Source organism: Anabrus simplex, chromosome 1 (assembly GCF_040414725.1).
Source record: "Anabrus simplex isolate iqAnaSimp1 chromosome 1, ASM4041472v1, whole genome shotgun sequence".
NCBI classification, from domain to species: Eukaryota; Metazoa; Arthropoda; class Insecta; order Orthoptera; family Tettigoniidae; genus Anabrus; species Anabrus simplex.
In genome coordinates, this window is record NC_090265.1 from 181,028,523 (window position 1) to 181,050,430 (window position 21,908).

Genomic DNA, 21,908 nt, shown 5'->3' on the forward strand with positions numbered 1-21,908 from the left:
TGGGAAATAGCCCGGTGGCAATGGTCACTTACAGTAGTGTAATAATAAAGTAAATTTAACATAATTACCCAACGACAACAACAAACAAGCAAACAAGAGTACAACAAGCAATTCCATGGAAAGAAAATATGATAAGAAATACTACTAGTCTAACTTTCTAAATCCAGCATCATTATATACAAATTCGCACACAACTTAAGTATTTTCAGAACTTAACACTACGGTTCACAATACTATAGAACACTACAATTGATAATAAAGTAAAGCTAAAAACATAACTACCCAACAACTACAACAATATGAGTACAAAATGTAATTCCATGGAAAAAAAAAAATTGCAAGAAATACTACTAGTTTAACATTATAAATCTAGCATCATCATATACAGTTTCATACACAACTAAATTATTTCCAGTACTTAACACTATGGCTGGGAAAACTATAGGTTGAGCTTACTACTAGCTTAACGTTACAAGTTATAATAAAGGAGGGTTCAAACATAATTAACCAATAACAACAACAACTACAACAATAAGAGTACAATAAGCAATTCCATGGAAAGAAAATGTTACAAGAAATCCTAGTAGTTTAACTTTCTAAAGCCAGCATCTTTATATACAAATTCACACACAACTTAAATATTTCCAGTACTTAACACTGCAGCTTACAATACTACAGATGATAATAAAGTAAACTTAAAACGTAACAACAACAACAACAACAACAACAACAACAACAACAACAACAACAGCAACAACAACAACAACAACAACAACAACTGGGTTGCCAGATCACCAGCAGCACTCAATATGAAGGATAGGATCGCTAATCGCTATATATTACCGTATATCTTTCATTGTGCTGGTTCTGCAGCTCTGCAGATCGTATTATGGAGCCGAGCCTGATATTACAATAAAAAATAATGTGAGAGAAAATCTCATTTAGCGACCACTCGCGGGTTAATAAAAGTAGTTGAATAATAATACATATACAGGTTTATCATTTTAAAAAACAACCTCCTGTATTAACAGGCTGCCGTGACCAACAAGTTAATACGTTATCACGTGTGATGGAGATGTTAAAAAAATGAACACAGTTCATACAGTTTCATACACTACTAAATTATATCATACATTTAAATAGAGTACCATAATATTTTGTCAGTAACTACATTATGCACTGAATATGTGGTACCTCAGGAGCCTAACGGAACCTCAGAGAGCTATTATAACTATTTCATGAATGTCATCCATGGGTAGCTGTAAACATTTTCCTTCCATTATTTAGCTTTTATCTGTACCCATTTAGTTTTTATAACCCCCTCTAATATTATATTTCATGCACTCCAGCAGGCTACTCTTTCTCCCCAAAAAATTAGTGTCCAATAAATAATCGAGTTGAATAATATGTCATACTTTATAAAATTACCTTTAAAAATGATGCAGATATCTAAATCTGTATGTTAGCAAATGACATGTGTAAATTTTCCTTCATTATGTCATTCAACTCCTTCTACCTTACTTTGATCATCATTGACTTCACTTGCAATCAAGAGAATTCTTGCACTGTCTTATCTCATTATTAGGATAAGAGACACTTTTTCTAACATGACAGTCAACACAATTATCTAGTTGCTCGTCTTTCATTCTATTATGTTACAGGTTCATCATTATTTAGTAGTCCTTAAATAGCAGATATCTAAATAGTGACATATTAAAAGGATCCCATTAAAGGCAAAATTCAATTTCAATTCAGTCATCAATGATCTGCATTTAGGATTGTCACCCAGGTAACAAGGTTTTCAAAGAAATTGTAAATTTATTGAACATTTCCCTTGATAAATTATTCCAATCTCTTACTCTTTGTCATATAAATGAATATTTGGCCCAGTTTGTGTTCCTGAGTTCCAACTTCATCTTTGTATATATTTCCTATTTTTAAAAGCTCCAGTTGAGCTTTTTTGTCTGCTAATGTCATTCCATACTATCTCTCTACTGACAGCTTTGAACATACCACTTAGTTGAGAAGCTCATCTCCTTACTCCGAAATCTTCCGAGCTCATAGTTTGCAACATTTTTGTAACACCACTCTTTTGTTGGAAGTCATCAAAGAACAAATCTTGCTGCTTTTCTTTGGACCTTTTCCAGTTCTTGTATCAAGTAATCATGGTTTAGATCCCATACACTAGAACCATACTCTAACTGGGGTCTTACTAGAGACCTATATGCCCTCTCCTTTACATCCTTACTACCCTCATAACCATGTGAAGAGATCTGTATCCCTTTTTTTTTACAACCTCATTAATGTGATTACCTCACATTTCTTATATGATGGCTCTTAAAGCAGGCGAATGAGACTAAGAATATCTACCTGCCTGTGTGTCTGTAAATTTCATGATGATTTTACCTCATTAATCTCTGGAGTAAACTAGTGTAGCAGAGATATCTGCGGAATAAATACCATGTAATATTATTTTGAAGATCATCAACAACATGATTCATTAATTTATGATATTCAGATTATATTGGAATGGGAACTGAGTTGGGGCTAGAATGACAGTCTGAGAGGTAGGGGTCATGAAATATTGCTGTGTGACAAAATACAACCTGTGACAATAAAGTTCGGTGAATGAAGTCAGAATGGTCGATCCGGCAACACTGGCGACACGCAATGTTGCACCTGCGTAGCAGCAGGTTTTGACCACCTGCTCCCAATGTTGTTCAGTTGAGCGTTGTGTGTGTGCTGTGTAAGACCTGTTTGACACAGTGCATGTTTAGTGCATTGGTTCTGAACTGTGAACGGGAACATGAACAACCAAAAGATCAATGTACAGTTTTGTTCTAAGCTTGGCAAGACACTGAAAGAAACGCATGTGATGATGGAACGTGTTTATGAAGATCAAGCACTGTCCTTGAAGTGTGTGTACGAGTGGTTTGCCCATTTTCGAGCAGACCGGGAAAGTGTTTCTGACAACCCCCGTAGCGGAAGACCGGCGACCACCGTCAGTGACGAAAACATTGTGATGTTGAGGACATTAATAATGAACGATCGGCGATTAACTGTGTGCATGATAGCGGATGAACTGCAGATTAACTGTGAATCAATGTGACAAATCATTACCCAGAAGTTAGGGAAGAGTAAAACCTGTTCTCGTCTTGTGCCACATCACTTGACTGACGATCAGAAGCAGGCACGTTTAGAGGCTTTAAGGATTTTGTCGAAATGGCGGATACAACACCAAATTTCTTGAACTGTATCGTCACTGAGGATGAAACCTGATGTCTCTGGTACGACCCTGAAACAAAATGGCAAAGCATGGAATGGCATTCTCCAGGATCCCCTCGTCGGAAAAAGGTCAGAGCCAGAAAGTCACGCATCAAAACGATGCTCATCACCTTTTTCGACAGTCGAGGCATTATCCACAAGGAATTTCTACCTGAGGGAACGACGTTTTGAACACCATCCCAAAGGAAGCCTTCTTGCAAAGTTTCCAGGACATGTATCGCCAATCTCAGCAGTGCATAGTTATAGGAGGGGACCTGATGTCTCAGGTACGACTCTGAAACAAAACGGAAAAGCATGGAATGGCGTTCTGCGGGATCCCCTCATCAGAAAAAGGTCAGAGTTGAAAAGTCACGCATCAAAACATTGCTCATCACCTTTTTCGATAGTCGAGGCATTATCCACAAGGAATTTCTACCCGAGGGAACAACGTTTTGAACACCATCCCAAAGGAAGCCTTCTTGCAAAGTTTACAGGACATGTATCGCCAATCTCAGCAGTGCATAGTTATGGCAGGGGACTATTTTGAAGGACAGTAAGGTCACTGTCGCGCATTGTTCATCTATGTTGATAGTACAGGACTAACACCGAACTTTATTGTCACATATTGTATATTGAGAATCATACTGGGCTAGCTTCTGAGTCACAGTATTATTTTCAAGTAGTATAAATCAATGGGGGGACTAAAATAACAAAACACAAATGACAATGTCAATCAGCTATCATAAATATATGTCAGCCACAGTTCAGAATAATTACTTCATTGTATGTATAATGTGCATAGAAAGGTCAACAATTCTATGCTTAGCCCACTGGCTGAGAAGACAAATGATATTTCTAACAATCCACAGGTAGTCATTGTTCTCTGTTTTGGGCATGATTCAAAAGTAGTTGAGCACTTTTATAGTCTTGTGTAACTAAATGATAGACCTGCTGTAGGGATTTCATGCTATGTTCTACAAGCATTACAATCATAAAATCTGAAAGGCAAGGTAGGTTTCGGAAATTCATAAGAACTGCTATGTACACCAAATCAATGGGCCTATCAGGCTATCATAATCCAAATGCACTGTAATATCTCATGAATAAGGATTTTCTTTATAAATCTTTTCACAAACAGTAAACATTCGGTCGTTACAGGTGTTTTAGTGCTGTAAAAAGAGTGCTTATGAAACAGTATTGGAGAGAGGTTAAATGCAGGGTCAGTGCTTCACAGAGAAAGAATATTTCCACTATTGAAGATTTCAACAACAATATTCTTTAGAAGTTCCCTGATTGAAGAGTAGAGCCCATTTAATTTCTTTTTTAAAGTAAAGATATGGCAATTTTATGTGCAGTAAGAGACATTTCTATAAATTTTTAGTTTGCACATGGTGAAAACACTTTTATATTATCCTTGGACAAATTTAAGGCTACGAGATGCCATGGGTATGTACTGTAAACATAATTGTTATTTTCATACATATTTCAGTTTTACTGTCTTCTTTTAGTCCTTATTTCCAACTTTTTTCAGCAAGCTAAACAATTTATTCCAACATTTAATTCAACCAGTTTGAGAAGAGGTAGTGAACGTGAATGTGAAGTGTATGGGGTGTAAGAGAAACTTTAGATCTGGTGCTAAGTGTTATATGTGTGGAATGTGGTTTCATTTCAAGTGTGGTAAGCTACAGGCCCTGGACAGTGATAAGGAACGGATGGCATGTAGCAAGTATTTCACGAATGGGAATGTGACTAGCAACAAAGCAAAAATTGACGAACTACAGCGGGAATTGAATGAAGCAAACCTCATGATTGCTGAGTTACAAAAGAAGTTACAGGAAGTTTATATGAGAAATGTAGGCACTCATTCATCTGTAGAGAATATGAAACCTGTGAATTGTGTGGTGATATCATGTGGCATATAGGACAGGAAAATAGGTCAGTGAAAGTGATGTGCATGCTGGGAATATGAGCAGAACAGTTGAACAGGAAAATAGAGGATGAATGCGGCGGGAATGAAGTAGTAATTCTCTATGTAGGAACTAATGATTTAAAAAGGCAACGGACTGAATATATAATGGGGGACATTTATGATCTAGTGAACTTGAGTAAGAAAAAGTTCCCGAAGGCAAATTTTGTAATTAGTGGTATACCAAGGAGACGAGATGTATCATGGAAGAAGATTGGCCGATTAAACAAAGAGCTTCAGTGTGTGGCCGAAAGTTCCAGATCACTCTTGTAGATGGCAATAGTTGGATTGACAACAGGGACTTCAGCAGGGATGGACTTCATCTGAACCAGCGAGGAGTGGCGAGACTAGGTGAACTCTTTTCGAGGGTTACCAAGTCCTTTTCCACCCAAACGGATTATGGCACAGAACAGGCAGCCAGATGATGATCCACGGCGGGAGCAGATTCGATACAGCTACAACGACAACAGGGCCACCAACAGGATATTGTGAGAAGCAGTGATACCAGATCGGGTAAGTTTCTTAGATTGTTGGAGGTAAACTGCGGAAGTATTGGTAATAAGATTGAAAATTTTGAAAACTTAGTCGATGCGAGTGACCCTAACCTGTGACCTGTGGGAACGGAAAGTTGGTTATCAGATAATATACATAATTCAGAAATATTCAAATCAAAATTTCTAACGTTTAGATGGGAGAGAGGGTCGAAAGGAAGGGGAATTTTCATTTATGTTAGGTCAGAGCTAAACAGTACATTAAAATGTGTTCTCAATGACTGCAAAATAATTGGGGTGGAGGTAAATAATGCACCCAATAAACAAAATACAGTCGTTATTGGAGCTTACCGCCCGCCGAAATCAGGTTTAAACACGATCACTCGTCTTTCAGAAATGACATGTGCAAATATAAGCTACGGGAAAATAACTATAATTGCAGGGGATCTAAATCTACCGTTGGTAAACTGGGCTGGGTCAACTACAGGGGGCCTATTGCAGGAACCAGTTAACTTATTAGAGCGGAATAATGGCTTTTCCCAAGTCGTTACAAAGAACACATGTAAACGAGCACTCTTAGATGTTTTTCTAGTCAGACTGGATGACACAATTATATCTTGTGACGTAATTCAGGGGATTAGTGACCACAGTGCAGTGGTACTCAATCTCTCATAGGAAACATGTAATACAAGGCATGTGGGAATTTCTAAGACTATTTGGTGTTATGCGAGGGGAGACTCCGTAGGTTTTCAAAACTATTTGAGGTTGTGCTATACTAATTGGTTAAAGGAGGGCAAGGGGATGGACGACATTTGGGAGAACTTCAAAAACATTTTAAATACTGGGCTGAATAAATTTGTACCCAAAAGGATAATTAGGGAAAATTCAGATCCTCCATACTACACCGCGATTAGGAAGCTTAAACGTAAGACTAGGAGAGCATTCAACAGAAGAAATAATAACGATACATGCAACGCGGAGTATAGAAATTTGGTGAAGCTTTTGCTAGCAGAAAAGAAAGTGGCTGAAGAGAAATATTTTGACAATATCCTAAATGAAAATCAAAATTCCTGGAACCCTTTTTGAAAAATATATACGAAGATTGAAGGGTGAGAACAAGCCAGTTCCTTCTCTTTCGGATTAATTGGCGACAACAGATGTAGATAAAGCGGAAGCATTAAATAAGCATTACGGAAAGGTTTTTGATCCAGCGGCACAGTTATTCAGGGACAATTTTCTGAAAACTAATAATGATTTCCAAATTAAAGCATTATTGCATAAGGGTCTTTCTAAACTCAGAAGAAGAAAATCTTGTGGGCCAGATTCTATTTCCAGTGAGGCACTTAAACTCGGGGTTGAAGCGATCCTACCATATTTAATAAGAATCCTTAATATATCACTGAATAATACAAAGATTCCAGAAAATTAGATATCGGCCATTGTAGTTCTTATTCACAAAGGGGGTGACAAGAGCAACTTGAATAACCACAGACTGGTAAGTTTGACGAAAAATCATATGCAAACAAATGGAGCAATTAATACTAAATTATTTGAGGTTAAAAGGGGAATATTCTGGAATGATATTTAAGGGGCAGCATGGTTTTAAGGAAGGCTTCTCCTGTGAAAGTCAGCTCTGTTCCGTATGTCAAGATATATCGGATAAGCTCGACAGTGGATCAAGGATTAACGCAATAGTAATTGATTTTACTATGGCATTGGATCTGGTATCACATGACATCCTCCTTAACAAGTTTGTGCGTACGGGTATTGACATTAGAGTTGTGAAATGGATAAGAGAACTCCTCAATAGAAGAACTCAGAGGGTGCACGTGGGAGAAACGTTATCTTGTCCAATAAGTTTTATGTCTGGTGTGGATCAGGGTAGCGTTATTGGGCCAATTCTTTTCATACTTTTCAGGAATGATATACCTGATTCGATAAAATCGGAAGTGCACCTTTTGCCAATGACTGCGTCATATACCAGGAGATAAAGACAGAGGAGGATAAACTATTGCTTCAGCAGGATTTAAATACGATTGAAAAATGGGCGCATGAAAGTTGAATGAAAATCCACAGCGGAAAAAGCAAGAAATTGTGTTTCAGTAAAACGAAAATGACAGGAAAGAGGGATTAGGAAATTGGAGGGGAAGTGTTATTAAAGCTGATAGTTGTAAGTACTTAGGTGTTACCATTAGAAAAGACTTAAACTGGTCAGAGCGATTGGAAAATGTAGTTAAAAAATTGTGGAGAGCGTTACATTCTATTATGTGGAATCTCAGGAAAGCGAATTCTTGTGCCAGAAGTAAAGCTTATATATGCTTGGTAAGACTGATTCTCAAATATGGATCTGCGTGCTGGGATCTGTACAGGGTGGGTTTAATAAATTCCCCAGAAAAAGTTCAAAGAAGAGCGATGCATTCATAACCGGGGATAGGAGGAATACTATTAACTGAGAAAGTCTTGAATCTAGGAGAATTAGAGCTTGCCTATGTGGTCTTTATAAGAGCTACAGTATATGGGAAGGGCTGCCTGAAGTAGTATTAGGAATAGGTTGGAACCTCCCTTGTACTTATCGAGAAATGATCTTACTTACTTATCCGGCGCTACAGCCCTGTGTGATCCTTGGCCTCTTCTACAATACTTCGCCATCTACTTCGATCCTGAGTGGCTGGTCTCCATGGGCGGATGTTCATTGCCTCAGGTCGGCTTCAACATCACTCCATCTATTATGGGGCCTTCCTTGTCGCCGTCTTTTATCTCTTCGCAATTCAACTACTTTTCTTGGCATTCGATCTTCCTCCATTCTTTCCACATGGCCAAGCCATCGCAGTCTCTGTGCCTTAATAAATCTAACTATATCCTTCTGGTCCAATATGTTCTGTATTTCAGTGTTCGTCCTTATCCTCCAACCATTCTGATCTTGAATTGGGCCATATATTCGTCTAATAAACTTTCTTTCAAATATTCTTAATTTATTTGCATCATCAACTGAAAGGTTCCAATCTTCTGAGACATATATCACTACAGGTCTAATAAGGGTCTTATATATTTTGAATTTTGTAGGTTTAGACAATAGATGAGATTTAAATAATGTAAGATTTGCATAATAGGCCCTGTTTCCAGCTATTATTCTATGATGTATCTACTCACTTATTCTATTATTGTTTGTCAACATGGTTCCCAAATACTCAAACTTTGTACATTCTCAAAACTATGCCCATTTATTGTCAGATTATCTTGACCACCACAATGAAAGATATATGGTAATATATAGCGATTAGCGATCCTATCCTTCATATTGAGTGTATATATCGAGCCAAAGATCGATACCCATACAGCTGCTGGTGATCTGGCAACCCTGTTTAGATCTGTGAACGACAGAACATTAGGAGAGCACACTTAACTACAGCTTTCTTCCGGTAGGTGGCTATGAGTCGCCCATAAAGTTCTGTATGAACTGCACACCTTGCAGTATGGCTGGCGTATTCCCGTGGCCATAGAGTTAGTAAATAATATGCTACAGGTAGCACCAGCGCCACTGTCCGTGAGAGAATCGTTGCAGCGAGCGAGCATGTTGAAATCTCAGCTGTTTGGGAAAAGTGCCCTCCATTGTATTCATCAGTGTAAATAGAGTACTTTTAAAACTGTGTGAATATTGATATGGTTTAAAATTCTTACATGTCAACATTCTCACATACCTAAGTGTAGTTGTGATGCTTCTCTTCAGTAGAAAGAAAGTCCAAATGGCTTAAATACAGGATAAATGAGTGTTAAAAGAGGATGGTTGTGATTAAGTAACACAAAATCAATTTAATGTTTATGTTAAGTCTTCAAACAATGTAACTTACGATTGGGGGTATGTATATTTCTCTATCTTTTGTGTAAATGACCATGACTTCAGCATAATTCTATCCAACGACCGTAAACATTCTCTCTCGTACGAAGCGAATGAGCGAGTTCTTAGGCCTACAAGTAATCATGACTATGTTTTTCCATAATGGTAGTGAATTCTTCCGAGTTAGGTAGTCATGAAATTGAAAACATAAACGCTAGTACCATTAGGTGACGTTCCCCCTCTATTAAGAAAGCCGGCTCCCAAAGATGTATGCAGGTCTCAGAACCTTTGTAAATACGAATGTGTTAATAGCTCAACATTTTGTTTTCAATAACTTTAATTGTTGTTTTTTCTGCAATGCAATGTCAATTGACATTTGACAATTGACAAGGACTATTTGGTCACATTAGTAGCAGATACTCTCTACACTTTGTTGGGTTCTGATAACGAAGAACATGCGATATGCTGCCCTGTATGAAGAGGTCAGTTTTCAATGCGTTCTGGAATAATTTGTGGTGAAAATGTAATGTTGTTTGTTGACATAACTCTGTAACTTGAAGAATCCCGCAACGCTATGTACTTCGCAACATTGTCAATATTCCTCGAAATCGGGGTCTTACAAATTGAGATGAACGTCTATATATTTTTGAGAACTTCACACTGATAGGACATGGAGTAAAGCATTTCCGCAGAGTTGGTGGACGGATTCACACGAGCTCAGCTGACACTTCCCGTATGCAATACGAATTTATATTTGTCTATTACACTTAGGCCCCTACTGCAATGGACTGGGCATCATAGAGCAGAACCACCAACATTATTCAGCATGAGCCGCCACTGTGTGATATTACTTCACAGTGATGAAAGGCAGGTGACTGTTCCCTCTTCTAGCTGAGTTTATAACTGTCGTGAGTAGAGTGATTCACATTTGAAGGGTAAGCACCACCTCCCCTAGTCAGAACAAAGCTTCCTATATGTCCATGTGCGCTGCATGAGAGTTTCTCTCATCACGTGACTAATGACGTTGGTGTTATGTTGAAGTGGAGCGGGAAACTTACTCCTGTTGTACGCATTAGTATTTGACTTAGGTCGTGCATGGAACATTCTCCAGTTACTGATAAATGTGTCTTCAAAAATGTTGAGTCAAGGAAAAATGCTAGTTGAATTAGCACTGTTAGAAAATCTAGGTAACTCACATGTTGAGAGAAGACCTAATGTACTTCATTCTTGTTTTTGTATTTCGACTGTCATAAAGTCTTATATTTTCAATATTATGTACTGACATGTGATTGAATTTAAGTCTAATTTCCAACAGTGTTGTTTTCAGAAATTAATGCATGGCGACAGGAATCCTGTCCTGACTGCGTGGAAAGTACTCAAGAGTAAAACCACAGATGTCATTACGCAACAAGACCCTGTATTATGAGCACTTCTTGTTTTTGAAAATGTTACTGTGTTCAGAAACCTTGCTTTGCACGTAAATATTACTAGATATAATGCATGTGTGAGATTTTTTACAAAGATGGAAGTTATTTTTATGTACATTGCATATGTTATTTTAAGTAGTAATTTGTGTCTTTAATAAACAGCTAATCATTTCATTTTTATCTAAAATATATAAGGTAGAACTTGCGTTTCATTTCAGTAGTAAATTTCAGCCTAAAAAAACTGTGAAAAATGTCATATTTATTTTAATGTGAAAGTCTCATGCGAGACCATTCACATTACATTTCAGCTAGTGACCACTCGCAGGTTAATAAAATACCTATTATTCACTAAGAATGGTCACAACAATGATGTAATATAAAAATTAACAATGAAAACATTTCCTTAGAACAAATTCAAAAACAATAAACCAACAACAATACATAAACTAAATTCTATTCAGAGCAACAGAAAACAATACATCTACAGTGATACATTGTGCTAAATGACCAACATGGCAAATTTTCCTCTGACTGTGTAGAATATCTTGGACGATAGGATACAACTTCCTCCATTATACTTCTGGCATTCTTTCCTGATTGCTTTATCATACTACATGCATTGAACGATCCAAGAATAAATTTTACTGTGTTTAAAGTCCAGTTATCAATAGCATAAAATAATACACAGAACCTAAAAATCTTAATGGACACTATGCTAAGGATGAAGTCAGTCTTCAATCAAGCTACTTCTGCTACATCTTTCTGGACAACTTAATAGCGATTATGTTATTTGACTTACCCCAAATTTGTCAAGCACTGCAGTATCATGAGATCCATGCAGTAACTCATGATAGATTACTTCATACAGAGTCAACATAGTTGTCCACACAGATGTTTCCTTCTCATACCTCACAAACAGTGTCATATCAAGTGCAGTGGGAAAGTCCAATTCTCCACTCAGAGCAAGATAAATGGCATCACAGAGGAGTTTAGATCGAGTCTTTGTGGGAATCAGTGCTCTTCCATTGATTAATGGAGATTTATCCAGATATTGTGATAGAAGTTCCCAATTCGTATGGTCGTAGTTCACAAGGAACATGCCTGAAAATTGAAGAAATGATTATTTGTTTAAGAAGAGAGATAGGAAAAATAATCTATATAAATAAAATTGTTCGTGTCTGTTTGTTTGTCTGTCTGTTTGTTCCACCATCACGTCGAAACGGCTGGATAGACCTCAACCAAACTTCATATTTAGAGTATACTCATCCCGGGGAAGGTTTCGATATGCATATCATTTTAAAATCTTTGAATACACGGGGGGTTTATAGGAAAACCAGAATGGTTTTTCCACCATCACGTCGAAACGGCTGGATAGATCTAAACCAAACTTCATATTTAGAGTATACTCCTCCCGGGGAAGGTTTCGATATGCATATCATTTTAAAATCTTTGAATACACGGGGGGTTTATAGGAAAACCAGAATGGTTTTTCCACCATCACGTCGAAACGGCTGGATAGATCTAAACCAAACTTCATATTTAGAGTATACTCCTCCCGGGGAAGGTTTCGATATGCATATCATTTTAAAATCTTTGAATACACGGGGGGTTTATAGGAAAACCAGAATGGTCTTTCCACCATCACGTCGAAACGGCTGGATATATCTCAACCAAATTTCATATTTAGAGTATACTCATCCCGGGGAAGGTTTCGATATGCATATCATTTTAAAATCTTTGAATACACGGGGGTTTATAGGAAAACCAGAATGGTTTTTCCACCATCACGTCGAAACGGCTGGATATATCTCAACCAAATTTCACATTTAGAGTATACTCATCCCGGGGAAGGTTTCGATATGAATATCATTTTAAAATCTTTGAATAGACGGGGGTTTACAGGAAAACCAGAATGGTTTTTCCACCATCACGTCGAAACGGCTGGATATATCTCAACCAAATTTCATATTTAGAGTATACTCATCCCGGGGAAGGTTTCGATATGCATATCATTTTAAAATCTTTGAATAGACGGGGGTTTATAGGAAAACCAGAATGGTTTTTCCACCATAACGTCGAAACGGCTCGATAGATCTCAACTAAACTTCATATTTAGAGTATACTCATCCCGGGGAAGGTTTCAATATGCATATCATTTTAAAATCGTTGAATAGACGGGGGGTTTATAGGAAAACCAGAATGGTTTTCCTCCATTTTCTCTTATACTATTGATTTTCTGTAAACTTCGTTTACCGTACGTGAAACGTCTCTTCATTATAAACAACTTTCGTTATGTTCATAATTTACCTTACTCTTTACATGACGGAGAAATTTACAATTTTCTGCTGGTACCATGCTCTGCATTGAGTGACCGACAGACCGACAACGAACCTACAGGTTACCATGGCAACATCTCTGACTGCATGCCAGCAGGGAAGTAACGTATTGCCATTTTCCTCATCATGCTTTTAAATTCGTGATTGTTCCTTGGGTAGAAGGCAAGAGAGGCGTCAATCGGCCTATCTGCGGGATATTGGCGGAATATCGTTGGATGTTATAACCGCCTTCGAATAGATTAAGTAATAACACCATTAGTCATCTTATTATTTGTTTACCTAGGAATCACTGGACCTAAATTTCTTCTCTGTTACCGCTTTATTATATCCATAACTCACACTAGCATAATTTATTGAGGGGCATTTGATTTTCCAATACATTAACTTGGCTGTCCTCAGTTATAATCCATTTTCTATTACTTTCAACTTTCTTAACTGTATTATGTTCTTCCTTAATTACGCCGTATGTACGCGAGTGCTACAAACTACTGGATGTATTTCCACCAATACTCATATTTAGAATACACCTGTCCTTGATAGGTTTTAGGGCAAATATTGTTTCTAAATCCCTGAACTGACTGGGGGTTTATACGAAACCGAAACAGTGATTTTGCACTTCCACAAAATATACACAACCAACGTTAATTTAAATCTACCTGCCTTGGTAGAAATTAATTTCTAAACCTTTTTTCTCATGTGCATCATTTCGATACGAGGATTAATAAGGGAGATATCATTAATGGACCGTTTTTTTGTACAAGTCCCATCGGACTTAACTCACGAGCGGGTGCGTGTAAAGTGTATTCCTTACAACTTGAAAACTACTGAAGACATTCGAACCAAAATTCATATTTAGCATCAACCTGTCCAAAGGTAGGTTTTAAATGTAAATAACATTTCATGTTCCGGAATGGACTGGCGGTTTATAGGGAACCGAAATGGTGATTTTACTCTTCCACAATATATACAGAACAAGACCAACCTGACTGGAAATCGACCAAACGTGATGGAATTCCACCTCTAAACCTTTTTTTCATTTGCATTTTTTCGTCAGGAGGATTAATAAGGGAGATATCATGAATGGTCACTTTTGCAGGTTAAGTCCAGCGGACATAACCAAAAAGGTGTTTTACATGGAGAAGATTCCTTATCTATATAAATCAAATCGTAACGACTGTGTGCCTCTACACTGACTATTTTGGCAAAATTTTCGTACAGCTTTCCGTTTAAGGGGTAATAATGACTGTACCGGGTGGTACACCTCCACGCCGCTAATTTAAAATGTGCGCCAGTTGAAACTCCTCTGCTGGAGGAAGTCTGAACTTTATCTACGGTATTAATTTTCTACTTTCTCAGAAGATGTCACTACCTGGAAATTTTGGAGTTTTTGAACTGTGTCATTTTCGACGTATTTTTGTTTTGCTTGTAGTAAGAAGTGTGAACTTTCTCTTCTAGAGGACACTACTGAAGATCAACAATAGTGCACCCTAGTGCGGAGTGAAAGAACTGTTTTTTTTTGGAGAAAATTTAACTTCAAAAGTTTGTTCCTTGCTAAATTTCTTTCAGTCATTGTTTAACTTGGCAATATTAACCCTTTCTTTCCCCTTGTTTTGAATTTAGCCAATCCCGAATTTCTTAAATTAATTTTCCACCAATAATGTGTTTCTTCTTCATCTTGTGTAGGGGTTTTCGTTATCCACCAATAAAAAGATTGTGGGCGGGTGTTTTCCTTCCTGAAACGCCTCGAACTTTCCGCGAGAGTATATAAACTGCTGATTTGAGGGTCTCTGCACCACTTCTGTTCCATCTTTCAGTGTGTAAAGTACATAGCAGGGGGCGGGAAGCGCCTCTTTCTTCGGCAGCGGTCAACAACAAGGTAATGGCCGATTAATAACTTCTTTCTTTGCTAGCTCAGCAGTTTAACTCTCGGGGCGGGTCCGAAGTTTTTCCATAATGTAACCTTCCTTAAAATGTATCTATTCTATCTTTAAACTGCATATCGGGATAGAGAGTGCTTAACCCTCTCGAGCTGGAGGTTATTGTTTTGAGGTGAACTTATTTTTCTCAACCTATTCTTCGTTAACGTAAAGCAAATTGTTCTTTTCTAAAGTCACCTCTGTAGTATGGGATTAGCCCTTGCATTAGTGGCCTAGAGCCAGATTAGGTTTTAAAAACAAATGCATTAGGAGTGCAGATCGCCTCCTCTCTAATTGTTATTTTAGAGGTCATGTAATTAACCTTCTTCTCATTTAATAGACCTCAGTAGGTTGGGTATTTTACCCCTGTGTATATGTCCTTGGAGGACAGCTTGAAGGTGGAATTAGGTGTGGCCTTTGACAGGCCTGAATTTTGAGAGCAAGTTGCTCTTTTCCCGAAAATTTTGTTTTCTGCGTGCCTCAAGGAGGCCTTACTGTGTATTTTGGAGCAAGTGCTCCTAGGCATGAATGGGGTTTTCTGCCCCTCTGTTGAAACTTGTGTTTGGGGTAAAACTGGGCTAATTGCTCAAGAAGTGTGAGGCTGGGGCTCGAAGCCCAAATCCTGTAAATATTGTAATTGTATTTTTATTGCCTTGCTACTCTGTACCTGCCATGATTGTTATTTCTTTATTTGGAAAAGAAAATATAACCTTGTTAATTTTACATGCACTATAATTTCGTAGCTTGAGACCCATTCACACCCGCACCTTCTTTCACGCATAACTACCACAAAAACACGGTAACAAGTGGTAGCAGAGCGTGGTTGAATGGGTCTCAATTTAGCCCCTTTTGACGGCTAAACATTGCTTTGATTCATACTCTAACAATTTTCTCAGTTGCTGGAATTTTCTGATTTTTTTTTTTAAATTGTTCTGTCATCATGCCCGGCCCTCGCGATGTTCTCCATCTTAACTATTTGCGCAAGGAGGAGTTGATCTATGAGTTAACTATCAGAAATGTGCAATCTGGAGGCACGGTTGCGATAGACACCAACAAGCTTAGAGAGTCCCTTGATTTGCCCATTTCCATCCCCAATTTGGGAGAGAAAGAAATTGACGACTCTCTTTCCACGATCACCGAGAATACTACTGGGCTAGCATCGGTAGTTAGTTTTTTTGACGAAAATGATCCTTCTCCTAATCAAATTAAGCGTGTGCAAGCCAGGCTATATCATTTTTCAAATAGAGTTAACGATCTGTTGTCTCTGAAGTTGAATGACGTTCAGAGGAAGGAAGCTAGTACGTTGCTTGAAAGTATTTCTGAATTATCCAGCAAGGTCACTCAATTGTTAACTGGGGAAGTTCCTCCCAAAATTGATCAACCCACCACGATGAATGTAGGTAGCGAGGAAGAGCCTCCTAAGGGAGAAGCCAATAGGATAACCGTTGCCGCTCAAACTATCTCTGCCCCATTGGACAACGAGTCTGAACGCCGTGCATCGTTGAGTAATATACGTTCTGAATTAACTTCCTTGCCATTGAAACCTTTACCTACTATGTCACCCGGGTTTAGCAGCTTGCCTCATCCATTGGCAATGTTGCTCAGAGGTATCTCTAAGTTTTCCGTTACTACCACCAGTGACGTAATTTCATTTTTAAGATTTTTAGTTGAATTTCAGGATCATGCTCTTGTTTTTTCTCTTTATCCATGTCAAATTTTGCAAATTATCTATCCCTATGCAATAGGTATTCTCTCAGACAAAATAGTTAGAGCCATTGCCGAGCAATCATCGATTGAAGACTTCCACGCCCACTTGCTAGCTAACTTCATCCCGGCCAGGGCAAGGTCCTCCCTTATTCAGAAGTACTATTATCGGGTACAGCGCTTGGATGAAAACTTGGCAGATTTCATCCAAGATATTTAGTTCTATACTAGGGTGTTTGCTCTTCACTTCCCTGAGGATCAGATTGTACAAGCTATTGTGGAAGGAATTTCACCATCCTATAGGTCATATTTGTGTTTCGCGGCGTGCCCGCAAACCTTCTCTGAACTTGAAGCATTGGCCGTCTCAGCGGAAGGAGTTAGATACGCCGACTCCTTGCGTGTCGCGAAAGAACCCCCTCCCTCTTTTAGTAATCTTCGGCCTCCACCTCGCCGACCAGTCACACCCCGTAAATGTTATGCTTGCGGGTTGCCCGACCATCTGCGCAATAAGTGTCCACTGATCAAGCCGAGTGGGACAAGGAATGGGGCCGGTTCATCACAAGGCTGTTTTAAATGTGGGGCTTTCTCACATATCGCCAAAAATTGCCCAAATTCAAATAGCACCCCCTCCTGCTCAACTTCTGGTGCAAACTCCACCAATACCAATAATAAAAAATGACTAATGGCTTCGGCTGAGTCAACTAATCCCTCTTCCCGAGGCTCAGCCCCTGGTAAACAGGTCGAAAATTCAGGGAATGTTCTATCTTCACATTCATCTTTCGAATGCCCCAAAGAATGTCTTAGGATTGCGGCGGATCCCCCGCACCTGTTCCTTTTCTTAAGATTGAGTTAAATAACGAGCCTATAACAGCTCTATTAGATTCAGGCAGTGTTTGTTCAATTATTTCGGACCAATGGTATTCAAAATTGAAATCTGTTTGTAAACTACCTGACTATGTCTCATCTCCTGTTCAATATGTTTCGGCTAATTCATCTCCATTGGAAATCCTAGGTTCTGTAAATGTCAAAATTCGTATTTTTAAATTTACATGGAAAATCAAATTGTTTGTGGCTAAGCACTTGTCTTGCCCCATTATATTGGGAGCTGACTTCATTTCTTACACTGGTCTTGTGCTCGATCTCCAGAGTAGGTCGTGCACATTCAAATTTGCGTCCAATTGTAAAATTCCCTTGTTAAAGTGTAATTCTGTATCATGTTCATCTATTTCGCCTACCCAGGATGAGATGTTGTTAGACCTTAGACATCTACCTGAGGAGCAGGCTGATAGTATTCGTAAATTATGTCAGTCATTTCCAGAGGTGTTCTCTGATACTCTTGGTGTTACTGACCTTATTGAATACAAAATTGAGGTCACGGATTCGATTCCTGTCCGTTTTCCACCATATAGGCTATCTCCACTTAAAATGAAGGCATTGAAAGAAATCATCGATCAAATGTTGAAGGATGGTATTATTAGGCCCTCTAAGTCGGCGTATTCTTCGCCTATTTTTCTAGTCCCGAAACCCCAAGGAGGCTTCAGGCCTGTCATTGATTATAGGGCTCTCAATCGGAAGGTGGTGTTGCAATCCGTACCCCTTCCTGACCTTCATTCTTGTTTTTCATGGTTTCGTATGGCCAAGTTCTTTACTATCTTGGACTTGAATCAGGCCTATAATCAAATTCCCCTTGCCGAAGAGTCTAAACATCTTACAGCGTTTGCCACGGACTGGAACTTATACGAATACAACCGCGTGCCTTTCGGGCTCCCCACGGGAGCAGCTGTACTCACTAGGCTGCTAGATAGGGTCTTCTCCGACATCAAATTTGAGTACTTGTATCACTACTTGGATGATGTCGTCGTATTTTCGGAGACCTTTGAAGAACATCTAGATCATCTGCGAGAAGTTCTCAATCGCCTTCGTAAGGCTGGGTTAACTGTCAAGTTGTCCAAGGTGGCCTTTGCTAAGCCCTCTATGTCATTTCTAGGGCATATTGTGTCACCTGATGGTGTTACCGTCGATCATTCCAGAACACAGGCCATCCGTGATTTTAAACCTCCCAAGGACATTAAAGGTATCGCCAGATTCATTGGTATGGTCAATTTCTTCAGGAAGTTTATTCCTAACTTCGCTAATAGAGCGGCGCCCTTAAACCTTCTTTGTAGGAAAGGCATCAAATTCGAGTGGGGACCTTCTCAACAAACCGCTTTTGAAGATCTTAAATTAACTCTCTGTAATGCCCCTGTACTTGCTATGCCTGATTTCTCGAAGAAATTCATCGTCCAAACCGACGCGTCGTCGTCAGCAGTAGCTGCAGTCCTTCTTCAAGAGACTGAACTAGGGAGGCGACCCATCGCCTATGCATCTAGGACTCTATCGGCTCAAGAAGCCAAGTATTCTATCTATGAGCTCAAAGGGTTGGCAGTCTTATTTGCCTTAGAGAAGTTCCGTCTCTATCTGGAACATGTCAAATTCGACCTGGAGACAGATAATCAAGCCTTACGCTGGGTCTTAGGTAGGCCGCGTCGTACCGGTTGTATAGCCCGTTGGGCCATCCGTATTTCTGCCTTCCAATTCGATGTCCGGCATATCAGAGGTACCGAAAATGTTGTTGCTGATGGACTCAGCCATATGTTTTCCAACGACGTTGAGAACCATGAACCGGTCGATAGTTCATCTCCTCCCGAGTCCATGCTATCTGATGTTAATGCCATCTTAACAGATGCTCCCATGCTCTTTAGGGATATCGAGAAATACCAACGTGAAGATCCGAGGCTGGCTCCGATAATGGAAACCCTTTCTTCTGGGGAACATGTTGTCCCTTATGTTCTGAGGAATGGTGTTTTATGTTGCCCATCGAGGCATGATAAGATGATGAAAGTTGTCGTTCCAGCTGTTCTTGTACCTATGATCTTCAAGTATTATCATGAGACCCCATTAGGAGAGCATCTTGGTATTTTTAAAACTCGTGAAAAGATTCGTGAAAGGTTCATCTGGAAGGGTATGGACGGTGAATTCCGTGAACTAGTAAAAGCTTGTAAATCTTGTTTGCTCAGTAAACCAACCATGTCCACCAAGGTAGGCCTTCTGTCTTCGCATCAAGCGTCGCACCCCATGGAATGCCTGTATATTGATTATGTAGGACCCTTCCCCCAGTCAAAGGGAAATGCCAACAACTTCATCTTTGTATGCGTAGATGGTTTCACAAGATTTCCCTGGTTATTTCCGACTAAGCTGGCTACCGCTCAGTCCACCATTACTTGCTTAAATTCTATTTTTGCCTCTTTTGGTCCGTGCCAATATATTGTGTCTGATAATGCTAAGGCGTTCACATCAAATCTTTTTCGTAAATTCTGTTTTGACTTGTCCATCTCTCATGTAACTACTTCTGCTTATTACCCTCAACCATCTCTGGCTGAACGGGTTAACCGTAATCTCAGGTCCGCGCTTATTGCCTATCATCATGAAGATCATTCCAGGTGGGACACGTCCCTGCATTGGTTAGCTTTTGCTTTGAATTCGGCGGTTCATGAATCACATAAATTTACTCCAGCCTCTTTGATGTTCAAGTTTGTTCCCAACACGCCGCTCTCTAACCTCTGGTCCCTGAGTGACATTCTACCTGAGACAATAGATCCGGACAACATTAAAGATCTTTGGAAGAAGGCTAAAGCCAATCTTACAGTGTCTCATGAAAAGGTTAGGGAAAGGTATGATCGTGGACGGAGACCCACCCCTTTGAAGGTAGGTGACCAAGTAATGGTCAAGAATTTTGTTCCCGCGGGCAAGCTTGCCCCCAGATTCCATGGGCCGTGTGTCATTCTCGATTTCCTTACGCCGGTTACGTTGTTATTAAGCAATCCAGCCACCGAGAGGATATTTAGGGTTCACTTGTCGCAGGTGAAACCTGTATAATTTCTGTGCTAACTTGCCTCATATTATCTTGAAAGGAATATGAAGGTTATATATATATATTTTTTTTTTGAGTTTCACTTTTAAGGCTTTCTGCCCCTTCTATAGTATTTTGTTTTATATGTAAGCATTTTTGTGAAACCTGCCCCGAACCGTTAAACTGCCATCCTGTCCTTGCCACGGCCATTACCACGCTCCCGTCTCCTGCTCCACTCTACACAGGGGCTTAATTAATGCCATGGATATCTGCACGCCGCTGGCCCCTCAACCTCTCCACAAGCCTGTGCCCTCAAAAAAGATGATGGTCCAACAAATTCTGCCGCCTGGTTTTAATGTTTCAGTGCCCCCGCAGCCGCGCGGCGCCGTGCCGCGACTGGGATAGAGGAAGGGCCCCCTCGACCCCAGCGAGGACGACATGTGCACGGCGAGCCGGAGCTCTCCTCCCGGCCAAGGCTGATGTGCGGCGCACGACCTACTAATTGCCCGCAGCCTGTATATGTTCACCGCGGGCGCGGCGTGCTTCAACACCACTGCTCCCCTCATAGTGCGGGCGAGCGGTATCTCAGGGTACTTGTGGGGTCCGAGCGGCCGCCTTTGGACGCAAGCCGCAACGGCCGGTCTGGCCATCCAACTTAATCAACATCAACTACATGGACAGTTACTATCAGCAATTACTATACCTGAGAATTCAACAACAATATCTGGTGGACTTAGAAAATTTTTCCTCAACTTTAAAACTAAAGTTTTTCTTCTGAATTCAACTTCTACAAACATAAAGACTTTACTTCGCCAGTCACAACAAAAATTTTGAAACTGAATCAAACCACATTAAGAAAATCCTATAAATACTTCTGCAATTAATCTCCATATCAACATCAAAACTTGGACCTTGTTTCCAAACAAATTGCATGTGTCACCCCTGGAGGAACTTTTGGGGGGGGAGGTCTGTACCGGGCGGTACACCTCCACGCCACTAATTTAAAATGTGCGCCAGTTGAAACTCCTCTGCTGGAGGAAGTCTGAACTTTATCTACGGTATTAATTTTCTACTTTCTCA

At 39.6% G+C, this 21,908-nt stretch overlaps 1 protein-coding gene across 2 annotated transcripts in view; it reads right to left on the reverse strand.

Annotated features, from left to right (window-relative positions):
• The window catches only part of LOC136859755 (aminopeptidase N), a 206,097-nt gene that overhangs the window by 29,122 nt on the left and 155,067 nt on the right, over positions 1–21,908 (reverse strand). For both annotated transcript variants that reach the window (XM_068225771.1, XM_068225770.1), the window contains exon 12: positions 11,783–12,084. In XM_068225771.1, the coding sequence (XP_068081872.1) occupies positions 11,783–12,084 (302 nt within the window). The remainder of the gene's footprint in view (positions 1–11,782; positions 12,085–21,908) is intronic.